This window comes from Danio rerio, chromosome 18 (genome assembly GCF_052040795.2).
Source record: "Danio rerio strain M-AB ecotype USA chromosome 18, GRCz13ab, whole genome shotgun sequence".
In the NCBI taxonomy this organism is placed as follows: domain Eukaryota; kingdom Metazoa; phylum Chordata; class Actinopteri; order Cypriniformes; family Danionidae; genus Danio; species Danio rerio.
The window spans coordinates 682,527-701,242 of record NC_141038.1 but is presented as its reverse complement, the minus strand read 5'-3'; the positions used below and the strand labels follow the sequence as shown (position 1 = coordinate 701,242).

At 38.5% G+C, this 18,716-nt stretch overlaps 1 protein-coding gene across 2 annotated transcripts; it reads right to left on the bottom strand.

Moving 5' to 3' along the window:
- Positions 1-954: 954 nt before the first annotated feature.
- Positions 955-16,003, bottom strand: myef2 (myelin expression factor 2). Of its 2 annotated transcripts, NM_001030284.2 has the most exons (17): positions 15,844-16,003; positions 13,303-13,490; positions 12,857-12,909; positions 12,183-12,190; positions 10,813-10,906; positions 9,891-10,076; positions 9,221-9,374; positions 8,920-8,969; positions 8,782-8,842; positions 8,443-8,532; positions 6,446-6,484; positions 4,835-4,921; positions 4,647-4,742; positions 2,952-3,008; positions 2,481-2,638; positions 2,324-2,375; positions 955-1,341 (listed from the first exon to the last, which is right to left on the bottom strand). In NM_001030284.2, the coding sequence occupies exons 1-17, from the start codon at positions 15,966-15,968 to the stop codon at positions 1,178-1,180; spliced, it is 1,662 nt and encodes a 553-aa protein (NP_001025455.2). In that variant the 5' UTR covers positions 15,969-16,003; the 3' UTR covers positions 955-1,177. The 2 variants fall into 2 exon arrangements, with proteins under 2 accessions (NP_001025455.2, XP_087148767.1); XM_087292641.1 differs by having other exon boundaries at positions 960-1,341; positions 12,183-12,909; positions 15,844-15,986.
- Positions 16,004-18,716: the final 2,713 nt, after the last annotated feature.

The following is an 18,716-nucleotide window of genomic DNA, read 5'->3' as shown; positions in this document are numbered from 1 at the left end:
AGGAAATGTCTGGGGAGAAGGCAGTCTGGGGTTCTCTCCTAAGACTGCTGCCCCCGCGACCCGGCCCTGGATAAGCGGATGAAAATGATGATGACGATGATGTTGGTTCATCTTCCATCAGCCAAGAACATCCATTTGATTTTCCATGACAGCGGCTTCAATATAGCGAGTGACCTCGTCATCCTCCCTGTCAGCTTGCTGTACATTTTCCCACTCCGCAAAATGCTTCTCTTCTGTCCGTCATCATCCGTTTCACTTCTCCAGGGATGAGCTTGATGTTGTAAACCATTTGATTACTTCCATTAATGGAAATGCATCACATGACTTCATTAACAGCACAAGCAGGAGCGTAAACCCAGACCCGGCCCTATCTAAAATGATAGAAATTAGGGTCGAACCTGTCAGGTTCATTCGGGTTTGGGCAAAGATCATCAGCTCTATTTAAGAGCAAAGGGGGCCCTCTGGTGGTACTTATATGAGGAGAATCTGCCGTTTGATCATATTCATTGCCACCCTCTAAAATAAAGGATTAAAAACACAGGAGAAATACAGGAATGTAAACTATATTAGCACTCCAGGCCCCAGTTAACATTTCATCTAGCAATTATAACAGAAGTGACAGTGCAATTCCCGACGGAAGATAACTCCAACCACCAATAACACACACACACACACACACACACACACACACACACACACACACACACACACACACACACACACACACACACACACACACACAACAAAAGAGTAATAGACTGACTGGAGGAATGGGCAAATGGAGAAAATACAGCTGCTTGATAGTGAAAATGCTTTTACAAATACAAATGTGTGTATGAATACAAAATATGTCCACAATTATTATTAAACGAGCAACGATTGAGCGACCCAAACAACCCGAATGCGTATCCACAGGAGTTTACCTCAAACCTGCACATAAAAACACACGAGACGAAAGGTACAACAGCCAGATGTTTATTTTTCTTAAAATGTAATCCGAGAGAAACGTCCTACAAATTAAAATGTTTAAAAAAGGAAAGGAAAGTAAAGGTCGTCTAACTGGTGGAGTAAAGCGGCTGTGAGTGTGGAGGTGTGAGAATCCTGCTGTTTTTAAAACAAAACAAACGGCGGCTCTGCAGACGCTGGACAATGTGTGTGTGTGTGTGTGTGTGTGTGTTTACGCGTTGCGATCGAGGCGTACGTCCACCTCTCGGCCGTTGATCTTGGTGCCGTTCATCAGCCTGCAGGCCTTCTCTGCGCTCTCCGGAGAGTCGAAGCGCACCGTCCCGCAGCCTTTAGACTTGCCGTTCTCCATCTTGATTTCAGCGTACATCACCTGACCTGCAGGACATACACACATCTGCTTCATCACGCTGTCCAGAAGGCGTCTGGTGCATGGGGAGAGGAGGAAACAAAACACTCTTTTCCTCTCCATATGCACTTAACACCATCTTATAAACAACTTACTTTAAAATCAATTACTGATTACTGATATATCGTAGAGCACACGGTTTAATAAACAATTTACATTATGTAATAAATAAATAAATAAATAAATAAAGCGTCATTAATTCCTGCCCTCTTATGGTAGGTACGCAGAATGCATACAGCTGTACGGCTGCAGGCGCCACTGATTCTGGAGCTCATTAACAATAATAACACTGATCCTGAAGCAGTTCAGGCGTTTTAGAATGATTAAATCAACATGTCAGATGTTCTGCGGTGTGCTCAGCCTGCTGGTTTGTTAATTCACACACATTTTCATCATCACATCATCTCTCATAACAAAATCACATGACCTTTTTTAATGCACACACTGGAATTTGTTTGGTAGAAGTGTTTCCATCGCAGTTTATGCACATCTTATTGAATAAAAAGCGTTCCTACTCAGTTATGCGCATATGATTTACATGCATTTTCAAAATGTATGCTTATCTTGGCGTTTCCATTAACCAGTTTTTATTTGCACATCATACTGTCAACATACAATCTACACCCTCACTAATTACTAAATACTTTACACCTCTTTCAGACGGCTTTTTCCAGAGTAATTAGCAATGTTATTTAATTATACAGAAAGGAATTGAACACAAGGAACATAACCTTTAGATGGGGATTTAACTATTCACTCATGATTAATTACAACACATGATGCTGATCTCACAATACAATTGAAAAAACAAGTGCTCATAAATTTATCAAATCAAATTTATAAATGTATAGACAACATGTAAGGGAAGTACATTATAGGTAACTAAATAACTAAGTAACTTGGCTTTATTCAGTGAGGAAGTCATTTGATTACAGCAATATACACACTTACCGCAGTGACTGAACTTCTCCTTCAGCTTTTGCCAGCTCAGATCATAGGAGAGCTGCGGACACAAACACACATTAATCAAACACACACACACACACACACACACACACACACACACACACACACACACACACAACCCTTTACTGATCGACATACGTACATTTCTGACGAAGATCTGGCATCCACCTTTAGACCGGTCACTCATTCCCCCCATGTAACCCGAGCCTCCAAACTGACCGAAGCCGCGGCTCATGTCCATGCTTGAAGACATCCTGTCAAAACCCGAGTTCATGCGATCCATTCCCATGTTCCCCATCCCTGAAACACACACACACACACACACACACACACAATTGAAAACACTCATTACAACACAGTCATTGCAAAGTTTAACCTAAACCGAGTGAACCATTATTATGTGCATGTGTCTTTAAGACATTGCAAAAGAGTTTAAAGTATTAGCTGTACATTTCACTTAATGCAATCTCACTGAAGCAGAAACACTTTTACAAACATCACGTACGTCATCATTACATCTCAAATATTTAAAATGCTAACTTTGACAGCCCTAATACTCTATAAGTTTCTTAATTTATATGATCTGTAATTAATTTAGTGTGAGATGAGTGACCTAATCCAGAGCCCATGGGTCCCATCCCAGAATTCCCCATTCCACCAAATCCTCCACCTGATGAGAGAGAGAGAGAGAGAGAGAGAGAGAGAGAGAGAGAGAGAGAGAGAGAGAGAGAGAGAGAGAGAGAGAGAGAGAGAGAGAGAGAGAGAGAGTCAATAATTATTAGGTTTCGCAATTGTTTGTCGAATTGAGGAAAACCCATATTAATACCAAGTGCACACAGGGACCGAGTGAGGACAACTGAGCCCTCACAAGTATACAGTGGAGGAAAGGAGCATTGAACACATTGTCACGCTTTTCCTGGGAATATTGTTTCTAAAGGAGCTGCTGACATGGAACTGAACCAGACAATACAAACATAAAAATCATTAAAAATTATTTTTTTAAAATCTGAGTGGTGTGTAATAAGAATGGACTGACAGAGGGAGAAAGAGCTGAACTACTGAAACGTGTCTAATACTTGATATTAAAGGCTTTTTTTTAGCTGCAGCTTAAAGACGCCTCTCATTTATGGAGAATGAAGTCTCATGCAGTGCTCAGGTGTGAGTTTCTCACAGACAGTGTCCAAATCATGATGGTTCTGTGAGTCTCCTCTATCAAATCTGAGCTGTATTCGGCATGCTCTATTGAATTTAGCTCAGGTGATTGGCTGGGCCATTCTACAGCTTGATTTTCTTTCTCTGAAAGCATCTGAGAGTCTCCTTTGGTGTGTTTTGGATCGTTGTTTTGCTGAAATGTCCACCCTGGGGTCTGTTCTTCGTATGTGGATTACTCAGTTAGCTGGATTTGGATATTAATGATTAACTCGATCCAGGAATGTTTAGTTCTTCAAAACCCATCTGAGACGTGTTGTCATTGCAGGTTCATTTCATATAAACAGGATTAGATCGGGTCAGTTTAAGCAAACATAATACTGAATGTATGTACCAAATTCTGATATTTTCCTACAGTAGTTATATACACACTACATATACATACATACACACACATATATATATATATATATATATATATATATATATATATATATATATATATATATATATATATAGATATAAAGTTAAAAAATATATAATTAATAAAACTTATGCAATCTGCACTGCGAATAAAAGTACAAATACTGCCACCTGGTGGTGGTTCAAAGAGAAGATTTATTCATTTGATACAATTATATATTATTATTTTTAGATACACAAATTAATTTATACAGTTATTCCTTACGCTGATTAAAAAAACTTGAGTAGGCCTAGGCTACTATAATAAAGAAAATCTTCTCTAAATGTAGAACTAAACACATTGATATGCATTGAAATACATGATGAATACTCGACCCCTGGTTTCACCTTCATCCTCCAGCTGATGTAGAAGTTGGACTGAAGCAGCTGATATTCCTTTACACTGAGGAAGGGCAGAGGCTTGCTGAACAACTGCTGTGAGATTTCAGCTGCTGTCTGGGCTGCCCAAATACACCTCACTTTTTCATCCGCTCATACTTTTCTGTGCACCATTGTCATTTTCTCACTCAGAACTTCATTTGTAAACTAATTGGTTTTGCTTTCTTTGCATATATGGATTTCAAAAATATCAAGTCAACAGCTCCTTTAGAAATGTTTTCTGAGAAAAATGGAGATGTGTTCAACACTTATCTCCCCGATTGTAGCTAAACCAGTTCACACACAAAGCTGTACGCACCCAGACTGCTGAACGAGTCTCCGAATGAACGGCTCATTCCCAGATCATTTCTGCCGAAGTCCCTGTCCATCCCTCCCATTCCAGAGCGGTACATATCTGCAGAAACACCAGCGCTCAGAAACACTGCACTGACTGATGGAGACCCAGACTGTTATTCTCCTGTTTATCAAAGACAGATTGATGTTTACCTCCCATCCTGCCCATGGACATGTCTCTGCCACTGAATCCTCCCATTCCAGCCATACAGTCAATCCCAGAGAAACCTCCACCCATACCTACACACACACACACACACATATATCGAAAATACAATTATACACAGGGTAAACCTACATTCAAACAAGTCATGTTTACTGTTGTATTGTTTCTGGAAAAAACACTGCAGGTTTAAGTCAAATTTAAGAGAGTTAAGACCATTATTAATTATGTCAGTATTATACAGGGCTTTTTTCCTAATGGCCAGTGGAAAACTGTTTTACTTCTCCCCATATTTGTTTTTCTCCAAATGTAGACATGTCTAAGCCACATATTGTAAATAACATGTCAAAACAAGCAAACTACTAGAAAATAACAACTCTTTACTGGGACGACTTAAAAATGTGGCAAAGAAATTTGGGATATAATTAATGACGATCAGTGGGAGGTATATGCCAGAATACTTTCATTCCCCTTTCCAATAACAGAATAATTGAACAAAATTATAAATTTATACATACAATGTATCTGACCCCACTTTGTTTGAGCAAAATGTACCCTAATGTATCATCCAGGTGTAACAGACGTAAAACCTATTCAGGATCAATCATGCATGTTTTTGGGAATGCAAAATGCAAAGTTTTTCTGAAAAGCAGTACAGGATTTTACAGCCAAAGCTTTGCCAGTTCCATTGGACAACACACGAACACTATACGTTTTTGGTACAGAACTGAACAAGACACTTGATCTTACTTCTATAAAGAGACTCTGCATCATCTCCTATATAGCAAAAAAATGCATTTTGCACAACTGGAGCCAACAAAAACCTCCAACATTTGAACTGTTCATACAACACTTGAATGGAACTATATACATACTACTTTAAAAACAAAGGGAATGCCTTTCAAAAAAATATGGATGCCTCTAATAATCCTTTGACTCTATGAACACATCTGATGTATTTTCACAATATGTGTGACCTTAACCATGTTTTTTGTTTGTGTTTATTTATTTCTTTATTATTATTTATTTAATTATTGATTTTTTTCTCTCTTTGCCTTTTGCTGCTATACTTGTCTACTGATACATTTGTCTTTGCACTTTTTTGTTTACATTTGTATGTTCATTAAAAAAAAAAAAAAAACATGCAAACTCTAGGTATATACTTTATGTTTGCTATAAAATATATACAACATAATAAACTAAATGTATGCACAACAGTGTGTCCAGGTCAGTGTCTTCAGCAGGCAGATATAAATACAAGGAGAATGTTTAAACATTATTGCTGGACTGTAAGGAAGATAATTAAACCATTTGGGTAGACAGAGTTAATAAATGTAAAAGTTGAGATGTGGTGTTGGTGATGGTATGGGTGTCTGCCTGATTGTGAAGCTTTACATAGACAAAACAGAATTAACACCCGTTTCAAATGATTTAACACCTACAACACCATATTACAATGAATCCAATAGTTACACTTTAAATGCAAAACTATTGATATAAAATTGAAGACACTGCGGACACCCTGACACACACTTCACAGATGACCAGAGCAGGTGTGTGTGTGTGTGTGTGTGTGTGTGTGTGTGTGTTAAACATCTCACCACTCATGCGGTTCATGTTGCTGCATCCTCCATCCATCCCTGATAAACCAATCAATCAATAATCATTAGCCAATGCATCATGCGATTAATAATAATGCAGATAAAACACTAATCTACACATATTATTAGCTGGATTTCCATCAGCCTGTATTAAAGGGATGGTTCACCCCAAACAGAAAATTCTGTTGTCATCATTTACTCTCTTTGTTTCAGATTTTTTTTTTAACTTTTTTTCTGTTGAACACAAAAGAAGATATTTAGAAAAATGCTAACAATCTGTAACCATTGACTCCCATACTAGTTGTTTTTCCTACTATAGAAGTCAATAGTGACAGGTTTTCAGCATTCTTTAAACTAAGGTCTGGAACCACTTGAGAGTGAGTACATTTGAATTTTTGTGTGACCGGTCCCTGTAAAGCTGCAGCATGTAGGACTGACAACCTAGTGGTTCAACTAGGTATTGCATAACATCTAAAATATTAAAAATGTTGAAGTTTTTTTATTACACTGCAGGTGAAAAAAAACTGTATTTTATAAACTTATATATTATATATATATTATTACAAATATATACTATTGGAGCCTGTTTGATCGAGCCTTATGCTGCGTTCATACCAGACACGGAAGAAGCGGCAGGCGATTTACATGTTAAATCAATGCAAAGACGCGAATAGACATCCTGCAGTGCGATACGTGCGAATGGCGAGGCAAGAATGAAGCGATACGCGCGAATGAGCATTTGACACGCAAATCGCTCAAGTTCAAAAATCTGAACTTCAGCGGACATTCGCGCCGCGTTAACCAATCAGGAGCTTGCTCTTGTGGGGGTGTGATTATGACGTAGCGCCTGTTGTTGATGCCCTAGGGAAAAATCCTCCAGCCGACACCGACAACAGTTCATCAAACTGGGCTGGGCTCAGTCAGAAGCACCGCTGAAAGCCTCCATCATCCAGGTTCAGTTTCTGGAGGAGTTTGTGAGCTCACAGAGCTGCTGCACCTCTGAAAGGATGTAGTGGACTCAGACACTGCTCCAAATGAATCGACGCTGCTTTTTTAGCCTTTATTAAGCACATAAACACAGTTATTCTCTCAATAAAATCCATGTCAGCCGTTTAGCAATGAAGCTAAAATCACCGGGCAGACAGAAGCCCTGCCAATCACGCGAATCCACGTATGTTCTGAAATATATACAAGTGTGAATGAAGCGGATTTTGACACAAATGAAGCGAGTAAACTCAAATATTCACGCGTCTATTTACGCTCAAATAGCAAGATTTATCCATGCGTTCTGCGTCTGGTGTGAACACAGCATTACACTGTAAGCTGCACAGCTATTATCGATGTTTGTAACATTAGTATTATTTACCAATTAAAAACTACCTTGTGTATTTTTATAACCAAGCAGAATAACAGACTTCAGCACTCCTTCTCAGATAAACAAGTATGTTCACTTAGCGTTTCTAAAATATCTGCAAACATTTTATGCTATTTTATGTGTTAGGAGTCAAAAATGTACATGCAGCACCATTAATGCATATTTTAAAGTATTACCTGAGAAAGGAATTGTCAAATTTCAAATAAAAATGTGTTCATTTGCAGTCGTTATTATGATGGATTTTACCAACTCTTAAGGTGGTTTTACCAATACTGCAGCCAGCTGCTCTAACAACGGTGCAAATGCACATAATTCACATTTTAGATTTTTTTGCAAACTTTAGAAAGATTTGATTCATGTTAGGATGGAAACCCAGCTAATGATCAGAGACACTTTAATAGCATCAAGATGGAATCCTCTGATTAAAGCTCAAGCAGAATAAATGCAGTTAGCCAGTCGGTTTAATTAATGTCAGTTGAATTACATTATTTAAAGCTTGAATTTAATCTGAAATGGATTTTAGGAAAAAACAGTGCATTTAAATAAATCAGCTAAAATTACATGATTTGCATGACTTAAAATGCAAATAAGTAAAAGCATGCATAATTTTGCATAAACACACCTCCAGGTCCCATCGAGCTTCCACTGAGACAGTTGGCGTTTATTGGCTGGCCACCAGGACCCAAACCCATCCCGATACCACCCAGACCCCCTGAAATACAAAAACACCGAAAATACAATTATACACAAACAAGCAAGTCATATTCACTGCTGCATTGTTATAATCGAGATAAAAACATTTCACATTTATTAAGCTTTTGGCATATTCTAAACCTTAAAGCCCTCATTGTAACATTAGAAATGGGGCATTACAGAGGTATGTGTTGACTTTGAGAATAATAACTCTGCAGTGTGGCTGTGCAGTAATGTAATATTCTCAATGCACACACTGAGCTCTTACTGGGCAACTGTGGAGACTTCTCGACAGGCCGGAAATCATCAGGAGGAAGAGATTTATCATCCTGCAAGAAAACACACAATGAATGAGCACACACAACACAGAAACACAGGCTGCTCAATAACATGTGTAACATCTCACCATCTTTACATGCATCTGTCTGTCGAACAGCATCTGACCGTTGAACATTGCTGAGCACCGAGTCAAGGAGCAGAACATCAGTACATAACATTCATAACAATACAGGAGGCAGAGAATAAAATTCAATACTGTCATAACCTTTATTTAGGACTCCTTCAATACATTTTATCCTTATCAAGCCACATTGACTGTTTTAACCGGTAACATTGGCCACATTTTAACTTTAAAATATATAATTAGTGAATAATTTAAAGTCTTCTTCAAAGTGCTTCTCTCAGTGTGTGTGTATGTTTGAGGATACAGATAGCCTGAACGGCCTCCAGTGGCTGCTCGAAGGTCACCGTCCCCATCCCACGACTCTTTCCATCTTTGTCTTCCTTCACATCGGCTCTCCTCACGGTGCCGGCCATCCCGAACACCTCCTTCAGCTTCTTCCAGCCCACCTTAAAGTCCAGCTGAGAGGCACACACAATTAAAGTCAAAATACTAGCTCTGCTGAACTATAAGCCCTGTGTATGTTTAACACCTGTACAATTTTCTGTTAAACATGTTCCCTAGTGTTTTTGGGGCAACAATATATACTAGTTAGTCCATGATTCAGGAAATATCTGAAAAACAAAACACACACACCAACATCAAGCCTGCGGTAGAGCAGATCAGTGCAGTGGCAGAAAACAGATCTTCAAACACGCCTCGTCAAGAAATCAGTGTTTTAACTAATGAACACAGCAGAAGTGTTTCTTAAATTACAATATTTTGTGTTCAGTCTGGAAAACGTTTAGTTTTTTAGCTAAACATTTAAAGAGAGAATATTTTGGAGCAATAATGACAACACTGTTGTTTTTAATCTAAGGTTTTTATGCCGTCAGACTCTTATACCGGAATACAAATCTGTATCTGACACACATGAAAAAACATTGTGTGTGTGTTTAGTTATTAAACATACTGAATCTTATAGCTGTGAGACTCACGTTGGCCACAAAGATGGTGGCTCCGAGGCGTCCAGCCTGCAGGGCGCTGATGATCTCGTGGGGAATGTTGGGGTTGTTGGCGATGGATGGAGGAATGTTTATTCCTGATGAATCCTGCCCTCGACCACCGCCGTACATCCGGCCCGACCTCTGGAGGACACGCCGAGCATGCTCTCCATCTGGATCCTGTATATATATATATATATATAAATAAATAAATAATCAAACACCACTCAAACAGTTAAAGTCAGAATTATTAGCTCTTCTTAATTATTTGCCCTCTGTATATTTTTTCCCTACTTACTGTTTAGCACTTTTTCCTACACATTTCTGAACATAAGTTTTAATAACTCATTTCTAATAATAGTTGTGTGATTTATTATCTTTATTTCATCTTTATTGTATTGAGTTAATTAGGGAAGTCACTGGTCTACAGTGGTTTGTTCTGTAGATAACTGAAAACAAATATTGCTTTTGGGGGCAAATGATATTGCGTAGAGTTGCTGAAGTTCGCCCTGCGCACTTACGGGTTTTAAGAAACTTCTTTGGTGCGTCAATCTTGTCAATGTTATAATTCAAAAAAGTAATGATTCACACTCATCAAGTAACTGCTTTGCACTTTTTTATTTTTTCTTCTTACATTCTTCTGGTGATTTAAAGACACAAACGTCTCGGCACAATGCCTTCCTCAGTGTGTCAATCACACACAGAGGAAGGCATTGTGCCGAATCTTGTGTCTTTAAATCACGTGAAGAATGTAAGAAGAAAAAATAAAAACAGTACGAAGCAATTACTTGAGTGCGAATCATTACTTTTTTGAAAAATAATATTGACCATAAAAAAGGGCTTTTATGACAACTATTAGCAGCATTCACTACAAGGGCCGCACTTGTGATTTGACTTGTGGAGTGTGTAGCAGCACCTCTTTGATGTTGAGCGGTCGTCCATTCAGATCATGTTTGCTCATTACTTCAATAGCCTTCTTCACAAACTCTTCATCTTTAAACTCAACCACACTGAAAGAAACATTACTGCAGGTCAATACTGATAAGAGGACACTACATAACAAACATCAATAAGAGACGACACAAAAAATAAAGACTTTTAACTATACATTTAAAACATGATTTTTCATTTTGATATATGATCACTCCATTGTTTTAATCTACTTTTATTAATACATTCAAAATATTACATAAACATCACATCATTAGTGATGCCAAAGTCATGAGTAGGCCCACACAGAATCTGCACACGCAGAATTACACAGATTTTTAGCCCATCATTGAGTCCATTTACTTGTGTAAATGTGTACATTTATATTTATTCAGTTTTTTATTAATTCCAGTAACATTATTGACTGATGAAAATGTTCAATTTATTTACAATATAGTTTGTAAAGTGATATTTTCTGTCTTTTAGTAGAGATCTTATATAGAAGACTTGCTTTGTTTACCAAATAAAGTGAATCTAATTGGATTTGCATTGTAAACATTAAATGCAAGTTTAAACAGGTATTACCTTTTGGTTTATATATTAAGGTTTTTGTTGTGATACTCCCAAAATTATTCAGCATAAATCTGCAGATTTTAAACAAAATTCTGCGCAGAAATAGTAAAAATGTCTGCAGATTCCGTCTGGCCCTAGTGATGAGTTCAAACCTCTTAGATTGCATGGACAAAAATGCCTAAAAGAGATAGTTCATGCAAGTATCATCCCTCAAATATTTCCAAACCTTTATGAGTGTCTTCTGTAACACAAAACAAGAGATTTTCAAGATATTTTCTGTGTTTAGCCAAAGAAACGCAGAGGCTAGGCCTGTCACGACATCCATTTTTTTGCTATATGATATATTCCACCAAGATACAGTGTAATAAACTATATTATTATCATTGCCAAATTGGTCGACATCGTCCAACCCTAATAGAGATGTTGCACAAACAGCTAAAAATGTTGCTTGTTTTTTATGTATGGGCGATGTATATTGCATCACCAATAATGACTGAGCACATGTCCACGTGTTGTGTGATAAGTCCATATATTGATTATTGTGACAGGCCTAGCACAGGTTTGAAGCAAGTACTGACAGAATTTTACATTTTGGCTGAACTGTCTGAAAAAAGCGTGTTCACTTAGCATGATTCTGAAATATCTGCAGACATATTATGGTGTTTTTATGCTTTAGAAGAGTCAAATTTACTTACAGCCTCTTTACAGATCAATGCAAGTCTATTTTTTACAACAGCATTTACAAAAAGGGCATCAATGAAACGTGTTGAGCGTGTTTCTTACCCGCAGCCCTGCAGGTGCATCCCAGAACAAGCAGGAAGAAGAAGAGAACAGCGGAGGATGACAGGAAAACAAAAAAACACCATTAACATCTCATCAGTTCATAATAGCTTAAACACACACACACACACACACAGACAGACAGACACACACACAAAGATTGATTTCATCAGAGAGATCATTACGACATGCTGCCGTGTGCATCTACTACATCGAGAGCGTTTGAGGAGCTCGTGGCTACGGTGGGATGGACAAATGAGACTGGATCTTTAGTTACGGGGAGACAGAGAGAGAGAGTGGATCAAACAGACAGATGGATAGAGGAATTGAGGGAAGAAGACACCTGATGGATGACTCTCATAGGTCAGTTAAAGTCCAGATCAAAATAAACACCTAACAATCATCAGAGGTGAGACAGATGGACCCCAGCCAAACGGGTCACCACCCATTTAAAAGGACATCCAAATCATCATCATCATCATCATAATAATAATAGTCATCGTTGCCATATCATCATCATCAGCATTAAAAAATATCATCTTTACTGTATCATCATCATCATCATATCATCAACACCATCCTGAGGTCACAGGTACAGCAGTGTATCGCCTCTACCGGCAAATCCAAAAGCAATATTAACCTGTCACAGACAGCGCAGATTCACCAACATCACTTACCCTTGACTTTCCTTCTCCATCCTTAAAGAGTTCCACGTATGTAACCTCACCAACTACATGAGACATACAAAGGGAAAATACCACAGAGAACAAGGCATTTAAATCACCAGTGTCTCGTCACAGGGTCGCCCTGGTGCAACGCTAGCCCAGTGACACACACACTCATAAAAACACACACGCACTCATACACACACATCTGCGCCCCGCTCTCGAGCGCCACCATTTCGCCACTTTTCATACAGGAGCAATGAAAGAAACCCACCTGTACAATCCTTCTAGCTACAGTGAAAGACTACATCAATAAAACACCAGAGCGGCCTACAGTCAGAATATATAGACCAGCTAGAGAAACGCTCTGTCCGACATTCACTCTCTGAGCTCTAGAAATGACAGATACGAGAGAGGGAGAGGACGGGACGGGGCGCTGTGCTCTCTGTGTGCGTTACCTTTCTCGCGCATTAGATCTTTAATTGCCTGCCACTTCTTATCATAAGGGATATTGCTAATGAAGACCCGGTTCCTGTGGGTGGTCTTCTTGTCTGCGCCGCCGCTTCGCTCTTTGTACGGATGGTAGCGGTGCGACTTGCGGCCCCCTGAATTCTTCTCTTTGGACTCCGACTTGTCCTCAGTGTCACTGCAAACATATATAAAGAGAAAAAAAAGGGTTAAAATAACACCTCTAAAAATACAGACTTCAAAGCTCAGTGGGGTTTTAGCTTTAGGTCACTGTTCAGTGAGTAAAAAATATTATTATTATTATTATTATAATATTGAGATTATTATATTGTTTTCAGATGTCTCCGTTTTCCCCCATCCACACTGAGACAGAGCAGCAGCATTTCAGAATGAAAACGAGACGCTGAGATATGAGACGCTCCATTTTCAGCGCTCGAAAACCCCGGTGTAGTGTGGACGGATGACGTAACCATCACAAAACTTATGCGCTTTAAAATGAAAACACATTAGTGTAAACGGGCCTTAGTGTTAAAATGGCATTTTAGAACGAAAATGATCTACATCCACACCGTGTTTTACCTAGCATTTCTGAACAGCCCTCCATCCGCTGAAGATGGAGGAAATCCAAGTTTATTTTTCAGACATCCCAAGTCTCCTGGAAGTTCCGGGAGTCTCTGTGCATTTGCAGGATTCATAATGCCCGCAAACAAGTAATAATCTCCCAAAAATTCCACTTCTTCCTCCCGGTTCTCAAATAAGTCATGCACCCTTCTCACCCCAGGATCCCTCCTTGCTCTTCAGACGTGTTGTGCGCACTCTATCAACCACCCCAACCCCACTTTTCACATGACAATGCCATCGCGACGTTTCACACAAGACATCGTACAATGCCAATTTAGTCGACATCACACAACCCTACCAAGAAGTATTGTGATACTGTAATTCATAACTCAAACTATAAAGAAAATTGTCAGAAATACCAGCAATCCAGATGTGCATTCGAACTAACTGAAGAGCCAGAAAACATGCAATAGGCTACCATAAAAGGTGGAAGTTCTACACAGATTTGCAACCATAAAGGGCTCCACAGACTATTAAATAAAATAGTCTATTGCTGCACAAACGTGTGAGCATTTTAGTGACTTTCCCACATGAAACCATTAATAACGATACTACCGTTTACAAACTACAGTGGCACCGCCACTATTTTGGAGCGGTAGTATCGCGATAGTAGTACCGGTAAACTGTGCAACCCTACTGTGATGTGACTACCACTGCTGAAATGATATATTGTGCAGCACTAATCTTAAGTAAACAATTTAAGCACACTTGAAACTATTGATTGTTTTTTTATTAATTGTTTGGATTAGTCACTTTTGTTAATTGGTGAAGTTTGTTCCTCCACGGTCACCCTTGGCTTGCTTGGTTTGAGACTTGTGGAGATGGATTTGCTATTCAGTGTTTTCTCCTTCAGCAGTGAAAATTAACGTTAAACCACACTTAACTTCAACTCTGACAACTGGACTGACACGGTTTCAGTTTACTAGAACTTCTGTGTTCAGCTGTGGCGACAATCTACATTGTAAAAGTGCTAGAGAAATAAAGATGAATTGAATATCCGCCAATTAAGTTGATGGATTAATCAATAGTTTTTAACGGCAGCCCTAATAGCTAAATATTAAGAAAATGTTCAACACCACTTTTGGTCAAATCAAATAAATAATGCACTGCAGGTAATTCAAACAAGCAGATTACCCTGGATGTAAATGCAACACTCAAAATTAAGATTTTTCTCACATCAAAAAGCTGAAAAAAGAAAAGTAATATCTATAATAATAATAATAATAATAATATACTCGATACTCTAGTTGATCTTTTAATTTCACTTCATGTTAATCTTTTTCTTTATAACGTTAATGGTTTTCTAAATAAAGAAACATACAATACAGGTTTAACATGATATCTGCATACTGTGCGTTCATATTCTGGTGTCCTCTGCATGACTGTAACTTACGCAGAAAATACTGTAATCTGCATACATCAAATTAGGTATTCACATAATCACTGTCTCGCATCAAGTCACGCATTGTTCAGTATTCTCTCGCACAAATGATAACGTTAGTATTTTAGTTTCTGGCAAAAACTACAAGAGTTCGCTGTGCTTTCACACGAGTCTATAATCACTCTAAACAAAATCGCGCAGTTTTCTCAGAGCATACATTGCTCGCTTCTAGAAAATCAATGGCGGCTGATGGGCGGTTGCTATGGGTTACCGCTCTGAATGGCGCGGACCGCTTATGAACGCAGCACAACAAAACAGACAAACGAGAGAGAAATACGCGCTGTGATGAACGAAAACCAAAGGAAATCATTTAATTTAGCAGAGATTATCGACAATAAGCGGCCTGAAGCACAAATAATCGCGAATCTTTCTCTCTGTGAGCAGAAAGCCTCGCGCGCAGGCCGTGCAAACAACACGTAAGCGATAGAAGCGACGCATACAGGGATTGATTTAAAAGGCTCAACATTACGTTTTGTCGCCATTCGTGTCGTCTTGGTTCTGCTCGGGCTCCTGTTCGCATTCGTCCGCCGGAGAATCGCCGGTTTCTTCGTCTTTGATTTCGGTGAGATCCGCAACCTGCTCTGTGTCCGCCATTACTGCTGCTGCTGCTCTGAGGCCCCGCGCAGTTATCGCGAGATTTCGCCCGAATACTGGTGGGGTTTTGATAAGAGCGCCATATCCTGTTCGCTAGAATTAATACATTTCTGATGAACCTTTCTTATGTAGGCAATTTTGTAGCTCCAGCAAGATAATAAATAATTAATAAATAAATCAAATGAAAAGAGATGTTTCAAGGTCCTGTGAAATTTAAATAGTTTATGTTAGTATCAGTAAGTTAGTCCCAAGGATATCTAGTGTGCTTCAAAACAGTGACAAAATTCACACATAGAAGATAAACCTATTATAAAAAGCTAAAGCTTGCCGTTTGTCTCTTCCACATAAATAGAATAACATTTTTGACGTCACCACAAACTTCAGCTTCTCATCAAAACTTCTGACCAATCAAATGCTGTCTAATGTCTGACATGCCCCGCCCCCTTCAAGACCCCTGCCATGGAGATAAGAGCATTTGTCATCTTCATTATCTTTGTTCTGCCCATTTTGATTCTGATTACATCATAATGTTTAGTGCCTAATTTTTAGTTTCAAGTATTAAATTCTGGTCAACAGAGCCAAAGGAAAGCCAGTTACCTGATCAGACGTATCACAAAGACAACCCAACAAAACACAGACCAAAAGCAATAGGCTGAGACAATATTCACATACACATTTTGATTGTGCTTATTTAAGTTATATAATGTAATGTAATCACATATAATAATAGGAATGTACTGTCACATATAATAAAACTAAATGGACTTATTCAACTTACAAATGACGATTTCTAGCAATTTATCATAAAGTGGCACATAATCATGCTAAGTGCTATTAGAGCAAAGTTTTAGCACTTGTCTAGAAAAATAAAAGTTAGATCGAGATATATTAAAGAAAGAGAAAGTTGTTGTTTTTTTCAGGAAAGTGCTCACAGAAGAGTCTCAGCTGTTTCTGAAATATTGTCAGGGATTCAGGATTCGGAGAGATTGAGAAATTTTATAACCTGACAGGAACAGTAAATGAGAAGGGTCTGGAAAGTCATTTGGTGATTAAAATTTCCAAGTAGTTTCAACAGCTGGGTTAAAACTGTTTGTCAATATTTACCCAAATTTAGGTTTAAAGAATCCAGCTTATTTGATATAATGAGTTCAATTATTAACCACAAGCTTCTGAAGTGGATGTAGAATGATGGAGTTACACTGACTCCAAACTAGACACAATACGAACTGTGACATGCATCGTTTCCACGTTAAAAGTTTTTTTTTTGTCCTAACCATCCACGACAGAGTTTCCTATTTATGCAATTTCACAGCTAAACTACTTTGACAATGATCACCACAGGTACTCGGGTACACCAGCAGATAGTTTTCCTCAGAACTAAAAAAAAACTATATAAACCTCAATGACAACAAACTAATACAAACCCCTTACCTGTTCAACAACTAACCAATATAGCCTAGCAACCAACTACAACCTCAATGCAAACTACTATAACCCTAGCAACCACCTATAATCATTCTAGCAACTAACTACTAAACCATAAGAACCACCTACAACCTCACTTACAGCTAACTATTAAACCCTACAAACACCTATAACCTCAAAAAATGAACTAGTAAACCCTAGCAACCACCTATAACAACTAGCTATACACCCTAACAACCACCTACAACTTTACCTACAACTAACTACTGTATCCTAGTAACAACTTACAACCTCTCTAACTACTCTCTATCAACCAACAACAATTTTAATGACAAGTACTGTACGCTAGCAACCAACTACAACCTCAATGCTGTCTAACTAAACCCTAGCAACCACCTACAATCATTCTAGCAACTAACTACTAAACCTCAAGAACCACCTACAACCTCACCTCAACCCTACAAACACCTATAACCTCAAATAATGAACTAGTAAACCCTAGCAACCACCTCTAACAACTTACTATACACTCTAACAACCACCTACAACTTACTACTGTACCCTAGTAACAACTTGCAACCTCTCTAACAACTCTCTATCAACCAACAACAATTTTAATGACAAGTACTGTGCTAGCAACCAACTACAACCTCCATGCTGTCTAACTAAACCCTAGCAACCACCTACAATCATTCTAGCAACTACTAAACCATAAGAACCACCTACAACCTCACTGCTAACTATTAAACCCTACAACCACTTATAACCTCAAATAACGAAATAGTAAACCCTAGCAACCACCTCTAACAACTAGCTATACGCCCTAACAACCACATACAACTAACTACTGTACTCTAGTAACAACCCAAAACCTCTCTAACAACTCTCTATCAACCAACAACAATCTTTATGACAACTACTGTACTATAGCAACCATCTACAACCATTCTAGCAACTAATTACTAAATGCTAACAACCACCTACAAACTTTCTAATTACTAAACCTTGACAACCACCGACACTGTCACTTACAGCGAACTATTAAATCCTTACAACTACCTATAACATCAATAAATGAACTGGTAAACCATAGCAACCACCTATAACAACTACACCATAACAACCACCTACAACTTTATCTACAACTAGTGTACGCTAACAACAACCTACAACCTCTCTAACAACTCTCTATCAACAAACAATAATCTTAATGACAACTACTGTGCCCTAGCAACCACCTATAACCTCAATGTTGTCTTACTGTACCCTAGCAACCAGCTACATGTTCAATGACGACTAACTATGAAACCCTAGCAACCACCT